This window comes from Jaculus jaculus, chromosome 9 (assembly GCF_020740685.1).
Source record: "Jaculus jaculus isolate mJacJac1 chromosome 9, mJacJac1.mat.Y.cur, whole genome shotgun sequence".
Classification (NCBI taxonomy): Eukaryota; Metazoa; Chordata; class Mammalia; order Rodentia; family Dipodidae; genus Jaculus; species Jaculus jaculus.
This window is the reverse complement of record NC_059110.1, coordinates 132,927,212-132,951,705: the sequence shown is the minus strand read 5'-3', so window position 1 is coordinate 132,951,705 and position 24,494 is coordinate 132,927,212. Positions and strand designations below refer to the sequence as shown.

The 24,494-nt window shown below is 46.4% G+C and overlaps 1 protein-coding gene across 9 annotated transcripts in view; it reads right to left on the bottom strand.

The window, feature by feature from the left end:
- Bptf (bromodomain PHD finger transcription factor) overlaps positions 1–24,201 on the bottom strand; it is a 137,607-nt gene extending 113,406 nt beyond the window's left edge. For 7 of the 9 annotated variants that reach the window (XM_045158567.1, XM_045158572.1, XM_045158577.1 and 4 more), the window contains exon 1: positions 23,475–23,780. In XM_045158567.1, the coding sequence (XP_045014502.1) occupies positions 23,475–23,679 (205 nt within the window). In that variant the 5' untranslated portion in view covers positions 23,680–23,780. Of the gene's footprint in view, positions 1–23,474 lie in introns of all 9 variants that reach the window. The other 2 variants (XM_045158569.1, XM_045158573.1) reach the window with 1 other exon arrangement.
- Between the last annotated feature and the right edge of the window lie 293 nt (positions 24,202–24,494).

Genomic DNA, 24,494 nt, shown 5'->3' with positions numbered 1-24,494 from the left:
CTGGAGTGAGACCCTACCTTGAACCCCCCCCCAAAAAATAAAGAAAATAATAAAAAAATTTTTAAGTAAAATAAATAAGAAATAAACTGGGCGTATTGAGAGAAAGAGAGACAGAGAGGAACCCTAACATTGTAGATCATCAGAGCCTCCAAACATATGAAGCCTATGCAGAGGAAACTGCATGGAAAAAGTCTGTCACAATAGCTGTGGCCTACAATACTTAGCTCAGTAACCTACAGAACAAGGAGACCTCAAATCAGCACAAATACATAAGATGTTAGCACCACCAGTAAGCTTGGCCTAACATTTATAGAAGGCCCTACCTGACAGCAGAATACACTACGCCTTCCTTCCTTTCCCGGCCTCCCTCAGGACTGAAGATTGAACCCAAACTCTCACACATATGCTGGGCAAAGCACTAACTGGGCCCACCCATACATACAGCTTTTCTCCAACTGCAAACATTAAATCCATCTAAAGAAACAATGTGTCCAGCCAGCAAACACAGCTCAACTTGTTTCTGTTACTTTTGCTACTTAGCGCAGGCTGCCATTGAATTCAAGAGAGTCCTGGCTCAGCCTCCCAGGCTCTGCAATCACAGGGGTGCACCAGGTTAAAACTTAGTCATTTGAGTTCTCCGACCATCATGTAAGCACCCCAGCAGGAAGGAACACATTCGTTCTAGGGAGAGACACCTGTGCCTTCCTTCCCTATCACTATTCAAACAGTGCTCCCTAGGAATATAGAATTTCTCCAAGAATCAGCTGAGAGAAGGAAAAGGCTGAAGACTAGTAGTGGCAGCCAGAGGAACAACGTATCTCCCAAGATTTCAAACTTCTGACAAGTCTCAAACCATCTTGCAGTAGGAAGTAGTGGAACTAGACAAGGAGGGGTCCGGGTTGAGCAGGACCCCACCTTGATGAGGACCGCTTCAACACACACCTCCTGTCCTTTATTTACACCTGAACCTCTGCTAGCGCCAGGAAGACAACTTCGGGGGGGGGGGGGTCCACTGGACCTCTGTTCTTCCCAATGTGGCCACAGTGAATAAATCCCCTTTTCTGAATTCCCCATTACTTGTTTCTTTAATTGGACTATTGAGGGCAGGAGGCCAGGCCTTACTTGTTAGAGCTGCCAGGCCCCAGGCTCAGACAACAACAATCCCAGTAACAATAATGGAATTATAGTGTTCTTTTAAGCCAATAATAGAAAGATATCTACTAGGGCTAGAGAGATGGCTCAGGGGTTAAAAGTACTTGCTTACAAAGCCTAACTGCCTGGGTTCAGTTCTCACACATGCACACATAAAGCCAGATGCACAAAGTGGCACACGCATCTCAAGTTTGTTTGCAGTGCCAGGAGGCCCTGCTGTGCCCACTCACTTTATCAGTCTGCCTCTGTCTGTCTCTTTCTCTCTCTCTCTCTCTCTCTCTCTCTCTCTCTCTCATTAGCACACACATGTGCTCTCAAATATTTTATATAAAAAAGATACATATCTACTGGAGATCCCCAATATTTAAAAATTAAATCAGGGCTGGAGAGATGGCTTAGCGGTTAAACGCTTGCCCGTGAAGCCTAAGGACCCCGGTTTGAGGCTCGGTTCCCCAGGTCCCACGTTAGCCAGATGCACAAGGGGGCGCACGCGTCTGGAGTTCGTTTGCAGAGGCTAGAAGCCCTGGCGCGCCCATTCTCTCTCTCTCCCTCTATCTGTCCTTCTCTCTGTGTCTGTCACTTTCAAATAAATAAATAAAAAAATTAAAAAAAAATTAAATCACTTCAAAAACCCATGATTAGCCGGGCATGGTGGCGCACGCCTTTAATCCCAGCATTTGGGAGGCAGAGGTAGGAGGATCGCCATGAGTTCAAGGCCACCCTGAGACTACATAGTGAATTCCAAGTCAGCCTGGGTTAGAGCGAGACCCTACCTCAAAAGAACCAAAAAAAAAAAAAAAAAAAAGATAGCCAGGCGTGGTGGCGCACACCTTTAATCCCAGCACTTAGGAGGCACAGGTAGGAGGATCGCCGTGAGCTCAAGAGGATGGGGATATGATGGAGAATGGAGTGTCAAAAGGGAAAGTGGGAGGGGGAGGGCATTACCATGGGATATTTTTTATAATTATTGAAGTTGTTAATAAAAAAAATTGAATAGGAAAAAAAAAAGGAAGGGAAGGGAGAGGAAGGGAAGGGAGGGGAAGGGAGGGAAGGGGAGAGGAAGGGAGGGGTGGGGAGGGAAGTGAAGGGGAGGGAAGTGAAGGGGAGGGGAAGGGAGGGAAGGCAAGGAAAGAGAAGGCGGCAAAACTATAAACTTTCTGGAAGAAATCCAAGAAGAAAATCTTTGTGGCCTTTGCTTATTCAGGCCAGGGGTCAGTGAATTGTGGTCAGTATTCATTGTCATTTGGTCCATTTTATCCAAAGCATAACAATATTTAGTGAGTTAAAACTGAGGTAATAATTAAAATGGCAGTGTCACCTCATATACTGTCCATATAACCAGAACAAGGGGCTGCAAGTCTAAAACATTAACTGAATGTTTGGAGCCTTACGGAAAAAACTTCAGGCAGTAAGTGATGGGGTACAGCTGGCTCAGCCCTTTAAATGGCACACACTATAACCCAACAGACTTAGCCTTAGAAGCAAACCCTCCCAGGAGAAAAGCCAGCAGAAGTGACTGAAGGTGCAGGCTGGCACGCTGAGGGCAGCGCTCTACAACAGCCAGAGGCACTGAGCCAGTCACGCACCAGGGAACCAGGGTCGCTGTTTCTCCTGCTGTGCTCAGTCTTTGATCTCTGACCAAGAATCAGCTGTGTACCATGAGTCTGGAAAACACACACCACCCAAAAGTAGAGGGCTAGGCTAGCAGGCACCCTTGAAGCCGACTGGGCCTGTCACTGCCCAGAATGCCAGTAAGGAACAACCCCAACGTGAGAAGCCATCAACTGACAGGAAGGAAGTTACACCTGTCTAAGAGAAAGAAGAGGAGGGTACACACACTGCTTAAGGGCCTCACCTACAGCTGACACCAGAAACTGGCTGGTCAGAAAGAAAACTGAGGCTAAGCCCAATGGGAGAGAGAAGTCATCAGTGGTGGTAACAGTGGACACTGCAAGCCTTAAGATTGGCCAGCCAGGCCAAATGAGCCAAAGGATGCAACAGTGGTTTGTCTACTAATGGGCTAAAATAATAGTTCTTATTGGACTGGAGGCATGCTTCAAGGGAGGAAATTCATGCCTGGTACTGAAAACCTAGTCAAAAGCAAAGCAAAAAAAAAAAAAAAAGCCTATGGCAGAGCCTGGGAGTGGTGACGCACACCTTTAATCCCAACACTCGGGAGGCAGAGATGGGAGGATCGCTGAGAGTTCAAGGCCACTCTGAGACTACATAGTGAATTCCAGGTCAACATGAATTAGGGTGAGACCCTACCTTAGAAAAAAAAAAAAAAAAGCCTATGGTGGGGGAGGTCATGAGCCCTGGGGGAGTAACACCTATTGTTGTCTGGCTAAATGCTTCTATTTTGCTCACCAAACTGCCCTATAAACACTTAATGATCATGTTCACACATTAATGCTACTCTCACTTTTGGTTAGAGAAGCTTCTCTTTTCAGATGGCGGTGACCACTGGGGTGACTCGGAAGTGCTGCGGAGAAGCGACAGCAGAGTGCTCGCACTGAGACATCTCTGTCACACCTTCAGGGCCCATTGCAGAAGAGGTGGTGGAAAGAACGCAAGAGCCAAAGGAAGGGTAGGACTCCTTACAAGGCACTCTTCCACGAAATGAGCTGGATATCCATGACCTCACGATGCCTGGTACTACCCACCAAGGCCTTCAACATAGAAGGAAAAGATGAAGACATCAAAATAAAAGAGAGACTAATAGAGAGGGGAAGGGATATGATGAAGGGTGAATGTGTGAGTGGGAAAATGGCAGAGGGGGAATTATCATGGTGTATTATCTATAATTAGGAAAGTTGTCAATAATAATAAAAATAATAAAAAGAAAAGAACACTGCGGCTAAGTGGAGAGGTGCTCATCTGAGCCAGCAGCTGGGAGCAGGAGCCGTAAATCGGGGCTGCAGCCCGGCGCAGGCTCTCCTCCCGCCAGACCTTCCGTGCCGGGCGTCTACAATAAAGTATCGCGCTTTGCTGCAAGAAGAGGGGAGGAATACAATAATAAAAATGGTTAGCTTTTCTTTATTCAAGACAGCAAGCTGGCCTGGAGTAGTGGTGCACACCTTTAACCCCAGCACTCAGAAGGCAGAGGTAAGAGGATCACTGTGAGTTCAAGGCCAACCTGAGGCTCCACAGTGAATTCCAGGTCGGCCCAGGCTTGCGTGAGAACCTCCCTCAAAAACCAAAGAAGAGGGAGCTAGCTCTTCAGAAGCTGTGGTGGGTTTCTGTCATCCCAGCACACCTACCACACCTACCGCAAGACGGGAGGAGGAGGAAACAGAACAACTTCCAGAAGCTCGCAGACCAACCAACCTGGCAAACAAAGCAATGAACACGAGCAAGAAACCCTGCCTCAGAAGGCAGAAGGCAAGAATGGGCACTCAAAAGTTTGTGAGTGGGAAAATGGAGGGGTGAATTCACCAGGCTGGAAGGATGGTTTAACAGTTAAGGCGTTTGTTTGCAAAGCCAAAGGACCCAGGTTCGACTCCCCAGGACCCATGTTAGCCAGATGCACAAGGGGGCATACACATCTGGAGTTCTTTTGCAGTGGTTGGAGGCCCTGGTGTATCCATTCATCCTCTCCCCCCCCCCCCTTTCTCTATCAAATAAATAAATAAAATATTTTTTAAAAGTTGTCCTCTGGGGCTGGAGAGATGGCTTAGCGGTTAAGCGCTTGCCTGTGAAGCCTAAGGACCCCGGTTCGAGAGGCTCAGTTCCCCAGGTCCCACGTTAGCCAGATGCACAAGGGGGCGCACGCGTCTGGAGTTCGTTTGCAGAGGCTGGAAGCCCTGGCGCGCCCATTCTCTCTCTCTCCCTCTATCTGTCTTTCTGTGTCTGTCGCTCTCAAAAAAATAAATAAAAAATTTAAAAAAAAAAGTTGTCCTCTGACCTCCACGTGTGCCATTTTATGTACACACACCCACACATGATACAAATACACACATCAAAAGCACTGCCAGCACTTTTAAGTCAAATAGTGATACAAATGCAGTCATATGTTAATAAATAGTTTCATGCCTTTATCAAGGCACATTCAAGTGCATGGTACCTGCTACAACTTCCACTGTTGGATCTTTTCTGAGACAAAGCAAAATACAAAATGCCCCATCCCTGTCCCCAAAAGAAGGTAATCTCCCAAATTTACAAAGAATCAGGTATCTGGCTAGACATGGTGATATATGCCATTAATCCCAGCACTTGGGAGGCAGAGGTAGGAGGATCGCCATAAATTCGAGGCCACCCTGAGACTACATGGTAAACTCCAGGTAAGCTGGGCTACAGTGAAACCCTACCTCGAAAAACAAGAACAAAACCAAAAATAAATAAATATCTAAGGCCTTTTACCTGAAAAATTCAGGCTCAAAATTCAAATATATAGCTGAAATTAAGGAAAAGATACTTTAAAATTTTGTGTTATCGTGACTGGAGAGATGGCTTAGCAGTTAATGCACTTGCCTACAAAGCTTGGTTCAATTCTCCAGTTCCCACATAAAGTTGGATGCACAAATAGGCACATATATCTGGAGTTTGTTTGCAGAGGCTAGAAGCCTTGGCACACCTCCATTCTCTGTCTTCAATCTCTCTCTGCTTGCAAATAAACAGCAAATAAATAAAAATTTGAGCCAGGAGTGGTGGTGCACGCCTTTAATCCCAGCACTCGGGAGGCAGAGGTAGGTAGATTGCCGTGAGTTCGAGGTCACCCTGAGACTCTATAGTGAATTCCAGGTCAACCTGGGCTAGAGTGAGACCCTACCTCGAAAAATCAAAAAATAAATAAATAAGTAAATAAAAATACAATAAAAATTTGTATAACCTACATAACACTTTGAAAGCATAATACGATCACAGTTGAAAATTCTAAAGTTATGAACTCGAACTTCAACAAAGGAGGTAATACAACAAGTGAAGCCAGCCATGGTGGTGCATACCTTTAATCCCAGCAGTCAGGAGGCAGAGAGAGGAGGATCACCATGAGTTCAAGGGCACCCTAAGATTACATAGTGAATTCCAGGTCAGCCTGAGCTAAAGTGAAAAAAAAAAAAAAAGAAAGAAAGTAGTAAATGAAATAATGAAATGGTTTTCATTAGACATTCTTCAGATTAGACTGGCCCACAAGCAGGTATAGAGGGAGCTATACAAGCATTAGACAGAGAAATGGACAAGAGGATTCTATGCTGATTAATATGAACATTTCTGAAATAGTTTTTCAGTTCCATAAATAGAATCTACTATAAACAAAGAGGCAGTGTGTTGGTGCTGATGTCAAGCAGGAAGCCGTATTTCTAGGGCAATACAGAAGCACACCTACCGAAAAGTATTTGGGATGAATCACTTGGCCAGACCAGTCTCCCAAGTGTGTGAACTACATAATGTATGCGTGAGCATGAGGAAGTCGAAACATTACTCTCCTAGTGAATCGCAGGAGGTTCCATATGTTACAACATAACCACTTGAATCAAAAGAATTCTACATAAAAGAGGAGGCCTCTTTTCCTTGAAATGATCAGTTAGCTAACTTGACAGAGACCAGGAAGAAGGGTTAGACATAGGAGAACACACACACTTGCACAGCTAGTGCTCACAATTTAGTTCACATTCTAACTTTTAAACTTGTGGAGCACAGAAATTCTGAGTGAATTTTCAACCATTTGAATTTTAAAGCCTCCCTCGACATCACACCCACACAATTTCCAGCCTAATTTTATCAGCACTGTCAGAGTTCTTAACATTATTAATTGCCTTTCCCCCACCAATATAAGGTAATATCATCTCAAAGATGACTGCAGGGCTGGAGAGATGGCTTAGTGGTTAGGGCGCTTGCCTGCAAAGCCTAAGGACCCATGTTCAACTCTCCAGATCCAACATAAGCCAGACACACAAAGTGATGCAAGGTCACACATGGGCACAATATGGCACACACTTTGGAGTTCAACTGCAGTAGCTGTAGGCTCTGGTGCACCAATTCTCTCTCTAGTAAAAAATAAATAAACAGGGCTGGAGGGATGGCTTAGCGGTTAAGGTGCTTGCCTGCAATGCGAAGGACCCAGGTTCAATTAACTAGGAACCACATTAGCCAGATGCACAGCAGCACATGCATCTGGAGTTCATTTGCAGTGGCTGGAGGCCCTGGCGCACACATTCTCTCTCTCCCTCTTTCTCTGTTAAGTAAATTAAAATATAATATTAAATAATAAGTAAATAATGACCCCAAATCTTACTGCAAGAAATATCATCATTGACACAAACAACATGAAGCAAACAATCTCAATAAAAGAGGACTATAAGGCTGGAAGATGGCTTAGCATTAAGGCACTTGCCTGCAAAGTCAAGGGACCAGGTTCGATTCCCCAGGACCCATGTAACCCAGATGCACATGGTGGCACATGCGTCTGGAGTTCATTTGCAGCAGCTAAAGGCCTTGGTGCACCCATTTTCTCTATCTGCCTATTTCTGTCTGCCTCTCAAACAAATATTATAAAGTTTTTCATTTTGGGGGGGGGTTGCTTGTTTTTTGAGGCAGTGTCTCATTCTAGCCCAGGCTGACCTGGAATTCACTATGTAGTCTCAGGCTGGCCTCGAACTCATGGCGATCCTCCCACCTCTGTCTGCCTCCTGAGTGCTGGGATTAAAGGGGTGTGCCACCACGACCAGCTTAGTTTTAATTTTTTTTTAATAAAAGGGAGAGGTAAGGCTATAACCAGATTACTGGGGCTATTCAGGCAGTGCAGGATTTGGGGTGAGGAAAGTGCCAGAGGAAGATAGACATTGGACAAATTCTCACTGGTCTCACAGAGAGAAACCACTGATCACAGCACAGTCAGTCAAGGGAACTTTCTGCAGAGAAAGAAATGACCCAAATGCTCTACATTCCTGTGGTGCAATACAGAAGCCACCAGCTTCATGTGGCTAATGCCCAGCTGCCGTGTTCCTATGCCACCAAGAAACTAGAGGTTTACTTGTACATCATCTCAATGCATTTTTTGCATTTATTTTCTTTCCTTTTAAAAAAATATTTTATTTATTTGCAAACAGAGAGAGAGACATACAGAGAGAATGGGGGGCACCAGGGCCTCCAGCTGCGGCAAACAAAGTCCAGATGCATGTACCACTTTGTGCATCTGGCTTTACGTGGGTACTAGGGAATCAAACCAGGCTCTTCAGGCTTTACAGGCAAAAGCCTTAATTGCTGAGCCATTTCTCCAGCCCCTATTTTAAAGGTTTAGAGAGCCTTTATTAGACTAAGAAAAAGAGAGAGGAGGAAGTATAGAGGGCTCCTGCCATGAGGGAAGAGAAAGGGGTAAAGCTCATCTTAATGAATGTAAATGTAAACAGCAGGCTGGAGAGATGGCCAGTGGTTAAGGCACTTCCCTACAAAGCCTAACAACCTGGGTTTGATTCCCCAGTACCCATTAAAGCCAGATGCACAAAGTGGTGCATGCATCTGGAGCTCGTTTGCAGAAGCTGGAGGACCTGGCACATCCAGAAAAATAAAAGCCCAAAAAAGTAATGAATGTAAATAGCTACATGTGTCTCATGGCTTCCACACTAAACAGCATGACACTGTAACATGAAGGGAATTCTACATGCTGAACACAGAGCTGTAAGATAAAGGGAATCCCACATGCTGAACAGCACAGAACTGTAAGGCAAACAAAATCGAGAGGATTTAATTGACTCAGTTCAACATTTACACTGTGCTTCCCACTGCATGTTAGAGGCTGTGCCTGGCACTAAGAGAGGGCACCTGAACGAGACCCTCCCTCCCTAAAGGAGTGCTCAGTGAACGGCCAACCCGACAACTCACGTCCCATTTCAGTCTACTGTCTTACCAAATAAACAGATGAAGCTTCCTTCTTTCCTACAGGCTTATGAACTTAATAACAGCCCCCAGACATATGACAACTAGAAGCAGGCATGATGGCGCCCACCTTCAATCCCAGCATGTGGGAGGCAGAGGTAGGAGGATCACTTTGCATTTGAGGCCAGACAGGGGGGACAGAGTGAGTACCAGGTCAGCCTGGGCTACAGTGACACTGGACCTGGAATTGGGGGGGGCGGGGTTGTAAGCGGGCATTTACAACAGTTCTATAGGTAACCTCTAAAAGACAAATAAAGGCCGGGTGTGGTGGTAGCCACGTGCTTTTAATCCCAGCATTTGGGAGGCAGAGGTAGGAGGGTGGCCACAAATTCCAGGCCACCCTGAGACTACATAGTGAATTCCAGGTCAGCCTAGCTAGAGTGAAACCCTACCTCGAAAACCAGCAGGTGGGCGGGGAAGGGGGGGAGGGTGGAGTTAAAAGACAAATAACCCTAATGGGCAAAGGACTTATAGAGATGAGAATGGAGGTCAGTGGTACAGTGCTTGCCTGTCATGCGTGAGGTTTTGGTCTCAATCCCTAGTAGCAAAAACAAAGCCTACAGACTATAACACCACCATGCAAAGAGCCGAGCCAGGCTGGAGAGATGGCTTAGCAGTTAAGGCACTTGCCTGTGTGAAGCCTAAGGACCCATGTTCAATTCTCCAGGTCCCATGTTAGCCAGATGCACACTGTGGCACATGCGTCTGAAGTTTGTTTGCAGTGGCTAGAGGCCCTGACATGCCCATTCATATTCTCTCCGTCCCCCCCACCCATATCTACTAAGTAAGTAAATTAAATGATTTTTAAAAATTAAAAAAAAAGAGCCAACCCATAGAGCTTTCAAGAGGGGAACAGTCAAGACACTGAGAGGATGCGGTAGCTTTAGATTTCTTTGAAGCAATACAAATGCTGGACAACACAATAAATTAATTCTTTTTTTTTAATTTTTTTGTTCATTATTTATTTATTTATTTGAGAGCTACAGACACAGAGAGAAAAACGCATAGAGGGAAAGAGAGAGAATGGGCGTGCCAGGGCTTCCAGCCTCTGCAAACGAACTCCGGACGCGTGTGCCCCCTTGTGCATCTGGCTAACGTGGGACCTGGGGAACCGAGCCTCGAACCAGGGTCCTTAGGCTTCACAGGCAAGCGCTTAACCGCTAAGCCATCTCTCCAGCCCAATAAATTAATTCTTCAAGCAAATCTGATTTTCTTTTAATTCAGTACCCTATACCATGCTAAACTGTCCACTAAGTATTAAAAGCTGAAAATTGAGGGCTGGAGAGATGGCTCAGCAGTTTAAGGCTCTTGCCTGAAAAACCCAACAAGACAGGGCTAATTCCCCATTACCCAAGAAAAGCCAGATGCATAAAGTGGCACATGCATCTGGAGTTTGTTTGCAGTGGCTGCAGGCCCTGGCATGCCCATTTATATGTATATTTTATACATATAAAATATGTATAACACAATATTAATGATATATATAATATATACAATATACATTTTGAGTTTTTTTATATTTTTCTTATTTATTTGACAAGAGAGAGAAGGAGAAAGAGAGGGTGAGAATGAATTTTACTATTTATTTATTTGATGGGGAATGAGGCATGGAGAGAGAGACATACAGACAGAGAGAATGGATGCACCAGGGCCTCCAGCCACTGCAAATGAACTCCAGATGTGTGAGCACCCTTGTGCATCTGGCTAATATGGGTCCTGGGGAATACAACCTGGGTCCTTTGGCTTTGCAGGCAAATGCCTTAACCACTAAGCCATCCCTTCAGCCCTTGAGGACTTTTTTCTTAAATACTATTTTTATTTAGGTGGGGGGAAGGAGGAGAACAAGGGAGAGAGAGAATAGGTGTGCCAGTACCTCCAGCTGCTGCAAATGAACTCCAGATGCATGGATCACCCAATGCATCTGGCTTATGTGGGTCCTGGGGAATTGAACCTAGGTCCTTTGGCTTTGTAGGCAAGCACCTTTACTGCTAAGGCAGTTCTCCAGCCCCCCCCCTTTTTTTTTTCTTTTTGAGGTAGGGACTCCCTCTAACCCAGAATAACCTAGAATTCACTATATAGTCTCAGGGTAGCCTCAAGCTCAAAGGCATGCACCACCACGCCCGGTGAAAATTTTTTTAATTGAGGGGCTGCAGAATCCAATTCCCTAGCCCCCATGTGAATAAGTGGGTGTGGCCATGCAAACCTATAACTCTGGTCTTGTGGAGAGCACAGACCAGAGTAGCTAGGACTCACTGGTCAGCAAGTCTGACCAAAAACTATGGATCCAAGTTCAGAGCTATTCCGTCCCAAAGAAACACGGTGACTGAGGACAGAGATACTTTCCTCTGGCCTTCGCAGGAGTGCAGAGGGGCAGTGCACATAACCCAAAAACACTCTGAAACATGAATTATTCAGATGTGTAGTAAACGTTTACTCCTAATGAAACAATTCTTAGAAAATAGTAATTGTGCTAAAAACTACAGGTCATGCTAAAGAAATAAAAAAAAAGACAGAAAGAAAACAAAAAGAGGGCTGGAGAGATGGCTTAGTGGTTAAGGCACATGCCTGCAAAGCCTAAGGACCCAAGTTCGATTCTCTAGGTCCCACATATGCCAAATACACATGGTGGCACATACATCTGGAGTTTATTTGCAGTGGCTAGATGCCCTGGTGTGCTCATTCTCAAACTTTTTCTCTCTCTCTCTAATAAATAAATAAAAATAAATAAAATCTTTAAAAAAAAAAAAAAAGAAAGAAAACAAAAAGAGAAATGATCCCCCAAATAAGGAATCAGCCAAGCATGGTGGCATGGCTTTAATCCCAGCACTCAGGAGGCAGAAGTAGGAGGATCGCCGAGAGTTTGAGGTCACCCTGAGACTGCACAGTGATTCCAGGTCAGCCTGGGTTAGAGTGAAACCCTACCAAAAAAAAAAAAAAAAAAAAAAGTTAAATCGTGCCCTCTCTATAGTGGGAGGATAGACTCAATACATACCATTTTAAAAATACTTGGATAAGGGCTGGAGAGATGGCTAAGTGGTTAAGGTGCTTGCCTGTGAAGCCAAAGGACCTCAGTTTGATTCCCCAGGACCCACATAAGCCAGATGCACAAGGGGCCACATGCATCTGGAGTTCGTTTGCAGCAGATGGAGGCCTTGAAGTGCCCCTTCTCTCCCTCTCTCTGCCTCTTTCTCTCTCTCAAATAAATAAAAATAAAAAATACATTTTTTTAAAAATACAGGGAAAATGGGCTGGAGAGATGGCTTAGTGGTTAAGGCATCTACCTGCAAAGCCAAAGGATCCCAGTTCAATTCTCCAACATCTACATAAGCCAGATGCACATGAGGGGAGGGGAGGGTGGGGGAGGGGAAGGGGAAGGGGAAGGGGAAGGGGAAGGGGAAGGGGAAGGGGAAGGGGAAGGGGAAGGGGAAGGGGAAGGGGAAGGGGAAGGGGAAGGGGAAGGGAAGGGAAGGGAAGGGAAGGGAAGGGAAGGGAAGGGGGAACGGAAGGGGGAAGGGTAGGGGAAGGGTAGGGAAAGGAAGGGATGCTATGTATGGCTCAGGAGATAAAGTAATGGCTGTACTAGCATGAGTACCTGAGTTCAGCTCTCCAGAACCCTGATAAAGGCTGATCTTATGATCTGATCTGTAATCCCAGCACGCCTATGGCAAGAAAGGAGATGGAGACAGGATAATTTCTCAGAAATCAGTGAGTGAGTCTGTTGAACAGTTTAGACTACATGAGACCCTATCTCAAAAAAAAGGGGGGGGGCTGGAGAGATGGCTTAGCAGTTAAGCACTTGCCTGTGAAGCCTAAGGACCTTGGTTCAAGGCTCGGTTCCCCAGGACCCACGTTAGCAGGAGTTCCTTTGTAGTGGCTGGAGGCCCTGGCGCGCCCATTCTCTCTCTCTGCCTCTTTCTGACTGTCACTCCCAAATAAATAAATTAATTAAACAAATTTTTTTAAAAAAAAATAGATAGGGCAAGGGAGATGGCACAATGGTTAAAGGTGCTTTCTTTTTCTGTCTTGTTCTTCCTTTTTTGTTGTTGTTTTGAGGTAAGGAATTCACTATGTAATCTCAAAAAAAAAAAAAAAAAAAATCCTACTATCCTAATACCTCTGCATCCAGGGTACTAGGATTAAAGCCTAGCCCTGTCTTGTTTTTTCGAGGTATGGTCTCACTCTAGCCCAGGCTGATCTGGCACTCAGTCTGTAGTCTCAGGCTGGCCTCAAACTCAGCAATCCTCCTATCTCTGCCTCCCAAGAGCTGGGATTAAAAGGTGTGTACCTGCTTTCTAGCAAAGTCTGCCAGCCAGGTTCCATTCCCTGGTACCCACATAAAGTGGCACATGTGTCTGGATTTTGTATGTAGTGGCAAAAGGTCCTAGAATGCCTATTCTCTTTCCCCAACCTTTCTCACATATTTTAAAAATATATAAATAAGTTAAGTAACTGATCTTGCAGTGACCCAGCAACATCTGTCAGGTATACATACTCAACAGAAAGGGCTGGAGAGATGGCTTAGTGGTTAAGGCTCCTGTCGGCAAACCTAAAGGATCCAGGCTCGACTCCCCAGTACCAGCATAGTACTTAAAGCCAGATACACAAAGTGACACATGCACCTAGAGTTTGTTTGCAGTTGCTAAAGGCTTTGGCTTGCCCATTCTATCTGCTCCCCCCACCTCTTGTCAAATAAATAAAATACTAAAAAAAAGAAAAGAAGAAACGTCCAGGGTTGGAGAAATGGCTCAGTGGTTAAGGCGCTTTTGTCTACAAAGCCTAAAAACAAAACCCAGGTAAAGCCAGATGCACAAAGTGGCTCCTGCCTCTGGAGTTGATCTGCAGTGGCTACAGGCCCTGGTATGTGGCCATTCTCTCTCTCAAACTCTCTCCAAATAAATAAATAAATAAATAAAATGAAACACAGCCAAATGCTTATGCATAAATACCACAGCAGCATTATTCATAACAACCAAAAGGGAAAAAATGTAAATATATGTGAACTGATAAAATGGAAGGCCAAATATGATATACCATGCAAAATGGAATATATTCAGACACAGTACTGATACATTCTACAAAATACATGAACCATGAAAAGACCGTACTAAATTAAAAAAAGGAATAGTGTCTTTTTTTTTTCTTTCTCTCTTGGTTTTAAGACAGAGTTTCACTATTGTAGCCCAGGCTGGTCTTCAATGCACAATCCTCCTGCCTCATAGCTCCTACCTGAGATTATAGGCATGAGCCACCATGCCTGGTATGATTCCCTTTTTGGGATATGTTCAGGGCTGGAGTGATAGCTCTGCAGTTGAGGTGCTTGTCTGTAAAACCTAACAACCTGAGTTCGATTCCCCAGTACCCACATGAAGCCAGATGCACAAAGTGGTGAATGCATCCGGGTAAAAATATTAAAAGAAGAAAAAATCCCGGTGTGGTGGTGCACGCCTTTAATCCCAGCACTTGAGAGGCAGAGGTAGGAGGATCGCTGTGAGTTCAGGCCACCCTGAGCTACCATGCCACCCTACTTCAGAAAACCAAAAAAAAAAAAAACAAATTTTTTTTTTTTGGGGGGGAGCAGGTATGACGGCCTACAGCTTTAATCCCAGCACTTGGGAGACAGTGGTAGAATAATCACCTTGAGTTTGAGGCCACACTGAGACTACATAGTGAATTCCAGGTCAGCCTGGGCTAGAGCAAGACCCCATCTTAAAAAAAATAACAATCACCACCAAAAAAAAGAGAGAGAGAGAGAGAATGAAGGAATGAATGAGAATGGACACAGCAGGGCCTCCAGCCAATGCAAATGATCACCATTTTGTGCAACTGAGTTGAACCACTGAGCCATTTCCATAGCTGTTTTATGAGTCTCATGTACTATTTTTAATTTTTGTTTATTTAGCAAGAGAGGCAGAGAGAAAGAGAAAATGGGCATGCCAGGGCCTCCAGCCACAGCTATGGAACTCCAGACAAATGCACCACCTTGTGCATCTGGCTTACATGGGTCCTGGGGAATCGAACCTGGATTCTTTGGCTTTGCAGGCAAGCACCTCAACCAAAAGCCATCTCTCCAGCCCTCCCTCTACTGACTGGCCTAGCTGGTGAACTTCCCAGTTCCTTTTGTAAAGAAATATTTATTTATTTGCAAGCAGAGAGAAAAGAGAGTTCTTTCCTTTTTTAAAAAATATTTTTATTTATTTATTTATTTGAGAGCGACAGAGACAGAGAGAAAGACAGATAGAGGGAGAGAGAGAATGGGCGCGCCAGGGCTTCCAGCCTCTGCAAACGAACTCCAGACGCATGCGCCCCCTTGTGCATCTGGCTAACGTGGGACCTGGGGAACCGAGCCTCAAACCGGGGTCCTTAGGCTTCACAGGCAAGCGCTTAACCGCTAAGCCATCTCTCCAGCCCCCCCCCCTTTTTTTTTTAAAAGACAGGCTCACTATGTAGCCCAGACCAGTCTTGAACTCATGATTCTCTTGCCTCAATCTTCCAAGTGCTGGGATCATACATATGCACCACCATATTGAGTTTAATTCTTTCTGTATGAATTCACTTTTGAGCAGGTGTGGTGGTTCATGCTTATTATAACCCCAGCACTTGGAAGCCTGAGACAAGAGGACTACTGGTAAATTTAAGGCCAGCCTAAACTACATAGTGAGATCCAGCGTCAAAATAACAAAGCAAGCATGGTGGCTCACACCTTTAATCTCAGCATTTGGGGGGCAGAGGTAGGAGGAACTCTGTGAGCTTAAGGCCATCCTGAGACTACAGTGAATTCCAGGTCAGCCTGAGCTAGAGTGAGACCCTACCTGGGGGGGGGGGGGGGGGAATGACTACTGATCACTTAAAAGAGATCAAAGCATGAAAAGTACTGCTAGAATTATGAAGCCCAGATTATAGCTCTCTAGGCAGCCAAAGGAAAAAGAGATCAAGAGAAGCAAGAGGGGGCTGGAGAGATGGCTTAGTGGTTAAGCGCTTGCCTGTGAAGCCTAAGGACCCCGGTTCGAGGCTCGGTTCCCCAGGTCCCACGTTAGCCAGATGCACAAGGGGGCGCACGCGTCTGGAGTTCATTTGCAGAGGCTAGAAGCCCTGGCGCACCCATTCTCTCTCTCCCTCTCTCCCTCTATCTGTCTTTCTCTCTGTGTCTGTCGCTCTCAAATAAATAAATTAATTAATTAAAAAAAAAGATAAGCAAGAGGAATGGGGGGGGCTTGCATCAAGGGCATCTGAGTGGAAGAAGGGACTAACTAGGTCGTGGCCTGTCTCCAGATCACTGTGCTTATCTTACACCTCTCACCCACGACCCACCTGCCAGGGTCTTGAGGTGCGAAAAAAGGACCTCACTAAAAACACCGGAGTTGCTGGCCTTAACCTCCCCAATCCTACAGCACACAGCTCCATTCACAGCCCAGTTTCCAAATATGCCGGAGGGCAAGCACAGAAAGCTAGACAAGCGTGAACTGCGCGTGAGCCTGCCTGCTACCTCAGCCCCAGGACACACCTCTCTACTCCTCACAGATCACCTTGCTCATCTTGTTATAACTCTTCGTGCCCTTGTTTTCTTCGTGTTAAACCTGTATGGCTGCAGATACCTCAGGACAGGTATCCCTAGTTTTTTTGGGGGGGGTTCCAAGGTAGGGTATCACTCTAGCCCAAGTTGACCTGGAATTCATGTAGTCACTATGTAGCCTTGAACTCATGGTGATCCTCCTACCTCTGCCTCCCAAGCGCCAGGATTAAAGGCGTGCGCCACCACGCCCAGCCTCAGGTATCCCTCATTTGATGGAGGCATCCACATTGCTACTTACGGCATCACATTGTTAGAGGCATATATGAACACTTCCGATAGGCCAAGGCCAGAAAGCCCCTGGGCTGACCCTCCACCTGGGGTTACAAATCTACCTTGACCCCAGCAGCTAACTCATTTACTCCCCATGTATTCTGCAGAATAGAAGCTGAGAAACTTCTAGCAGCACTGACATCATATTTGTGCTCAGATCGAAGTGATCCCAAGACTCAGACAGAAAACAGATTAGAAAGAGATTGAAGCCCGGCGTGGTGGCGCACGCCTTTAATCCCAGCACTCAGGAGGCAGAGGTAAGAGGATTGCTGTTAGTTCGAGGCCACCCTGAGACTACAGAGTGAATTCCAGGTCAGCCTGGGACACAGTGAGACCCTACCTCAGAAAAAAAAAAGGAAGAAAGAGATTGAGCTTCAGACCACCTCTCAGATAACTCTCTCAGTGTGGGGAAAGGGCTCCAGCAACAGCTCATAGGAGCTGTGGGGCCACATTAGCAGTGCATGGTGCTGAACATCTGTTGGGTGTTCCAGAAGCCACAAATGCTTGAGATCACCCAAGACTCAATCCTGATTTAACAGAAGAGGGAGCAAAGTCGAATTGCTAGGCCTGTTTCTCTAGGGAACTGCCCAAGACAGCACACACGAGAACGCTATGGTTTTTCTCCCTACTCTACACCAGGTTCATGCCAGTCATTTGCTGCTGCCCACACTTCACTACCAATGCTCCTCTGCTCCTTCCCTGCCTCCCTCCTTTCCTGTTTCCTAACCCACAGCCCATCCAGGAAGCACCTGCCCACACCAAAACCCCTAACCAGGATGAGATATTGCCTTCCTTTGAATCTCCACTCTACAAAGTTTGTTTTGTTCTTGTTTTTTTTTTTGGGGGGTGACATTAAAAAAAAATTCTATTTATTTGTTTATTTGGGGGGGGAAGGGAGGATGGGTGTGCCAGGCAACCACTGTAAATGAACTCCAGATACATGCACCACCATCTGGCTTACTTGGGTCCTGGGGAACTGAACCATGATCCTTTGGCTTTGCAAGCAAGCAGTTTAACTGTTAAGCCATCTCTCCTGCCCTTGTTCTTCTTTCTTTTTTTGGTGTTTTTCAAAGTAGGGTCCCCTCTAGCCCAGGCTGACCTAGAAATAACTCTGTGGTCCCAGGCTGGCCTTGAACTCACAACAATCCTATCTCTGTCAGCTCCCTATAAGAATTTTTTTTTAAATTTTATTTGCACCAGGCATGATGGCACATACATTTTAATCCCATGAGTTTTAATCCATGAGTTTGAGGCCACCTACAGAATTCCAGATCACCCAGGGGAGACTGAGACCCTACTTCGAAAAACAATAAATAAATAAATAAATAAGGGCTGAAGAGATGGCTTAACAGTTAAGTGCTTGCCTGTGAAGCCTAAAGACCCCGGTTCAAGGCTGGATTCCCCAGGACCCACGTTAGCCAGATGTACAAAGGGGGCGCACAAGTCTGGAGTTCATTTGCAGTGGCTGGAGGCCCTGGCGTATCCATTTTCTCTGTCTGTCTGTCTGTCTGTCTGTCTGTCGCTCTCAAATAAATAAATAATGCATGCAGTGAGTTCCTTTGCGGTGTCTAGAGCCTCTGGCACCAGTGTGACCCCAACACAAAAAAATAAATAAATAAATAAACTGGGTGTGGTAGTACAGGACTTTAATCCTAGCACTTAGGAGGCAGAGGTAGGAGGCTCGCCACCCTGAGACTACACAGTGAATTCCAGGACAGCCTGGGCTAGAGTGAGACCCTACCTCAAAAAACAAAACAAACAAACAAACAAACACAAATTCTGAATCAGCAGAAATAAACAGGAGCACGTGCCAAAAAAATAGGTGGCTGTAGAGATGGCTCAGCAGTTAACATGCATACTTGCAAAGTCTAACAACCCAGGTTGGATTCCCCAGTACCCACATAAACCAGATGCAGAAAGTGGTGCTTGTGTCTGGAGTTCAGTCACAGTAGCTACATATGTGGTGCTCCCATTCTCTCTGCCTCTCTCCTTGCAAATAAATGAAATACTTACAAATAAACAAATGAATAAAATTAAAATAGACTTGGGAAATGGCTCAGCACTTAAAAGGCACTTGCCTGCCAATACCCAAATAAAGCTACATGCAAAAAAATGGTGCATTCGTATGGAATTCATTTGCCCTGGCATACCCATTCCCCCTCTCCCCCTCCCCCTCTTTCTCTCTCTCTCTAATAAATTTTTTTGCGCTGGGCGTGGTAGAGCACGCCTTTAATCGCAGCACTCAGGAGGCAGAGGTAGGAGGATCACAGTGAGTTCAAGGCCACCCTGAGACAACAGAGTTAATTCCAGGTCAGCCTGAACCAGACTTCTTTGCAGTGGCTACTTGGCATGCCCATTCTCCCTCTCCCTCTCTCCCTCTCACTCTCGCTTTCTCTCTGTCTCTAATAAATAAATATAAATATAAATATAAATATAAATATAAATATAAATATAAAAAAAGGGTCGGGAGTGGTGGTACATGCCTTTAATCCCAGCACTTGGAAGGCAGAGGTAGGATTGCCATCAATTCAAGGCCACCCTGAGACAACATAGTGAATTCCAGGTCAGCCTGAGCTAGAGTGAGACCCTACCAAAAAAAAAGGAGGGGGGATGCTGGAGGGCTGGTCATGGTGGCTGGCACAAGCCTTTTAATCCCAGCCCTTGGGAGGTAGAGGTAAGAGGATCGCTGTAAATTTAAGAGCAGCCTGAGATGAATTCCAGGTCAGCTAGTAGGAGACTCCACCTGGGAGAAGGGAGGGGAATGAAAAAGATATAAAATAAAATAAAGCCAGCATGGTGGCGAACACCATTAATCCCAGCACTCACGAGGCATAGGTAGGAGGACAGCTGTGAGTTCAAAGGCACCCTGAGACTACATGGTGATTTCCAGGTCAGCCAGGGCTAGAGTGAGACCCTACCTAGAAAAACAAAAAAATAAAATAGATAAGCCAGAATGAACTCCTCAGGTCTGTGGGTTTAGTATCAACCATGTGTCTTCACCAACAACATTAGTACCTAACATATTCAACAAATAGATGAACAGCTACTTATTATACTAGGAATGTAATATGCTAGTGCTTAAGCAAACATTCTAAACTGCAAAAATGAATCAAACTTCTCAATTACCAATAAAGCATACTCCTGTTTTAGTCTTAACAGTTCACATCCACCCACTTTACTCTTCCATTGCTCTTGGACATCTTAACCCGTACACACATGTGCATCTACCTCCCCGCCTTCCTCCCAGGAAGTACAGACAATCAAACAAAAGAAACAGTACTTGTCCTAAAAAGCTCACTGTCATGCACTGTTAGTCACTCTAAGCAAGGGACAGACTCTAAAATTCGAGAACATAAAACATAACATCCATTTTTAGCATGATCTTGAGAAGCAATGTTTCAAAAAGCAAAACATCCAACTTAACACCACAGCCAATAAAAAGAGATACAAAGTAGCAGCTTGAAAACATAGACTCTGCTGTTAGAAGCATTCAGTGAAGAGAGGGACTATCAAATTCTAATAACAACCTTTAGTTTCCTAGTTGCAAAATGAATTTAAGTTATGGCACCCACTATAGAATTGCCAAAACTTCATCTATTACAAATTGTCACCTAGTAACAATTCACCCAACCCATCTAGGATGTGCAAACATGGCTGAGGACAAGGGTGTGTAAGTTATGAAATCATTATAAACAGGACAAGTGCATACAAGGTAGGCTACAAGTATCATTAGGAAAAGAAATGTCTTTGAAGTATTTATCGTAAACACACGTTTTTTGTTACTCTTGTTTAAACAGTAACCCTAGCCACAAACTGTAATTCAATTCTACATATGCGTAGCCATCAATTCTAAATATTACTTGTCAGGCCTTCGAGTAGGATTTAAAGTGAGCTGAAATGCCCCAGTCCTAACCTGAAAAAACTTTTCACCCTCCGCCAGTCTGTCACTCTTCAAGTTTCAATTCTGAGATCTCTGTCCAAAGAGGCCCAAAGTGTGATTTCTTAAGGTAAAACCGATGACTGTAAAATATGCACTGAAACTAAGATGGCAAGAAATGAAAACTTGCATGTAGTCCCTACTACATAAAAGACATAAAAATATTTGACACTTGACTGCTATCTTTCGTTCTCCCTGCCAGCCTCTCCACCTCCTCATCAGCTAGGGAAGTATTCTCACACTAAGGCAAAAGAAATTACCTTCACTAAATTTAACATTAGGGCAGGGACTGGAGAGATAGATGGCTTAGCAGTTAAGGCCTGCAAAGCCCTGAATCCCGGTTCAACTCTCCAGGACCCACGTAAGCCAGATGCACAAAGAGACACATGCATCTGGAGTCCTTCCACAGTGGCTGGAGGCCCTGGCTTGCATGCACTCACTCGCTCGTGCACACACTCTTTCTGCTTCTTTCTCCCGCTCAAATAAATAAGTAAATATAAAAAAATTAATATTAGGTCAATTTAAATGAATCTGCATCTGGCTTAATTCCTAAATTTCTCCCAATAAGAATTTAATGAATTATAAAAAATTGAAAACAGGGCCGGAGAGATGGCTCAGTGGTTAAGTGCTTGCCTGTGAAGCCTAAGGACCCCGGTTCGAGGCTCAATTCCCCAGGACCCAGTTAGCCAGATGCACAAGGGGGCGCATGCATCTGGAGTTCCTTTGCAGTGGCTGGAAGCCCTGGTGTGCCCATTCTCTCTCTCTCTTCCTCCTTCTGTCTGTCCTCTCAAATAAATAAATAAAAATAAACAAACAAAAAATTTTTTAAAAAAATTGAAAGCATTAACCTGGGGAAATAGCTCAACAGTTACAGGTGCTTGTTTACAAAGCCTGCTGACCTGGGTTCGCTTCCCCAGTGCCACATAAAGCCAAATAAACAATGTGGCACATGCACCTGGAGTTTGTTTACAGTGGCAAGAGGTCCAGGCACACCCATCTCATCTTCTCCTACACCATCTCTATGAATAAATAAATATTTTTAAAATAAAAACATTTAAAGCATTAACCTAGCCTCTATGAAAATGACAAGATGAAGCTGGGTGTGGTGGCACATGCCTTTAATCCAGGCACTTGGGAGGCAGAGGTAGGAGGATCAATTTTAGTCCGAGGCCACCCTGAGACCACATGCTGAATCCCAGGTCAGGCTGGACTAGACCCTACCTCGAAAACCCAAAAAAAGAAAAAGAAAATGACAAGCTATAAACGTTAATTGCTCTAAAATCCTTGTAGTTCCTCAGTAACTTTCATTTGTGAATGCTTTTAAAAATTTTAATTTTAATTTAATAAACCCAGGCTAACAGAAATATAAATCTGATGGGTTACTGCTATAAGTTAATTTTTTCACTATTTACTACACCACAATTATGCATCGGCAACTGTATGCGTGCGCATGTGTTTAAAACAAAATGCATCTCAGCACCAGCCTTGAGAAACTTTGGGTAAGAAAAACAGGAGCAGTCTCCACGAAGAAATCCATTACACAGCAAGAGAGGACATTACCTTAAGTAATAGAACAAGGGGAAAAATAGAAATCAAAAAGTGATATAGTACTAAACCTGATATTTTTACTGAGACTTCTAAAAGTTCATCTTCAGCAATTAAGTCCCTGATCCACTACACATCTGCAACAGGTGCCCTGGAATCTGCCTCTCCCAGGCAAGGCCAAGGCACCTACGAAGACAGGACGCATCTCTCTAAGGTTTCTGTCGTTTTATTTTGGACTTAAGTGATTTTTGAGTAGGACAGATTGCCAAACTTGGTCCTATTTGGTTTTCCGCTTTGCTTTTTAATCAGCCATTTACTAGCAACTGTTGCACGCCCCCAGAAGCACTCCGTACAACACAAACAAACGCTCCGGACCAGATAAGGCTCCCCTAAGAGCCCAGGAACGCTTCTCCTTAAGACTATTTTGGTGGAGGAGATGTGGAAGGAAACATCCTTGTGCGTGTTTAGGTGTCAGGGATCTGTCTAAATCCTGATTGCCTTTTAAGGAACACATAGATAATAAATTAAAAAAAAAAAAACAACCTACAAGAAGCCACATTGGAAATGCAGAGGTTTGCAAAACAAGAGGCTCCTTTCATTCCAAGAAAGCAAGCAAGCCTGCACCAAAAGGGGAGAAAAGTGAACGTCATGGATATGGTGTGTGGCAAAGTTTCAATCCTGCCTGGTGGAGACATTGCAACCGGCACAATTTTGAAGGGGGGGGGGGGAGGAAAAAGAGAGGTTGAGGGGAGAACGAAAGAGAACGAACGAGTGTTGTGTGGCCTGCAAACTGCAACAATGCAATCTCCATTTTGAACAATGCGCTTCTTTCCTCTTGTAAATCTAGTTTTGTTGGAATATATGTGTGTGTGTGTGTGTGTGTATACACATACAAATGTGTGTGTGTGTGTGTGCATGCATAGATATTTTTTGGCAGCCTGATGTGCATTTCCTCTCCGTTTAGGGGACACCGGGGTTGGAGGGGGGGAAGAGATGGGAGCGGGATGCACGGTCCCCGGGTGGAAGCAAGCGAGCGAGCCAGCCCGGGGGAGGGAGGTGGCGGCGGTGGGGCGGCGGCGGCGGCGGCGGCGGGCCAGGAGCGTCGCGGCGGCCGGCCGGGGCGGGTACCTGGAGTGCTGCTGTAGGTGCTGTGGCTCCGGAAGCTGCTCTCCGTGCAGTAGCTGGCGTCGTCGTCGTCGTCTTCCATCTCCTCCGGGTAATCGGAGTCATCGTCGTCGTCCTCCTCCATCTCCTCTTCCTCGTCGTCCTCGGAATCCTGGGTCTCCTCGGCGTCGCCGTCCTCCTCTTCCTCCTCCTCCTCCTCGGAGACCATGTCCTCCTCCTCCTCGTCCTCGTCCTCGTCCTCGCTCTCGTGGTCATCGTACACCACTTTGTTGACGGCCTTGCGGGCCGGGGTGGTCCGGGCTAGGTGGCCGCCCCCGCCCCCCGTCCTGCCGCCCCCGCCTCCTCGCCCCCCCCGGCCCGGGGCGCCGCTGCTGCTGCTGCTGCTGCTGCTGCTGCTGGAGGGGGCCGGCGGCGGCGGCGGCGGCGGCGGAGGAGGAGGAGGCGGCGGCGGCGGCTTCCTCCGGCTCCCGCCGCCGCCGCCGCCGCCGCCCCGGGGCGAGCTCAGCCGCGTCTTGGGCGCCACCTCAGCCTGGGCGGCGGCCCACCTGCCCCGGCTGCTGCCGCGGTGTCGCGAGCGCAGCCCGCCGATGGGTCCGGACGTGAGCGGCGGCGGCGGCGGCGGCGGCGGAGGAGGCGGCGGCGGCGGCGGCGGCGGCGGCGGGGCCGGGGCGCAGCGCTCCGCGGCGGGCGCGGCGGGCTGCTTGGGCGGCCTGCCCCGCCGGCCCCTCATGTCGGCCCGGCGGCGGGGCGGGGAGAGCGAGAGGGAAAGCGGAGGGCAGAGGAGCCGGGGGGGTCGGGGTCGGGGGGGGGGAGCACCGGGAGTCGGGGCCGGGGGAGGGGAGCGGAGCCGAGGCGGAGGGCGGCGGCGGCGGCGGCGGGAAGGCCGGCGCGGCCGGGGCGGGCGGGCGGGCGGGGGCCCGGCCGGCGGAAGCGGGTGGAGGAGGGGGAGGGAGGCTCAGGCGCGGCGGCTCGGGCCCCACTCCGGATCGCCTCCCGCCGCCATCTTGTTCCTTCCCTCTCGCT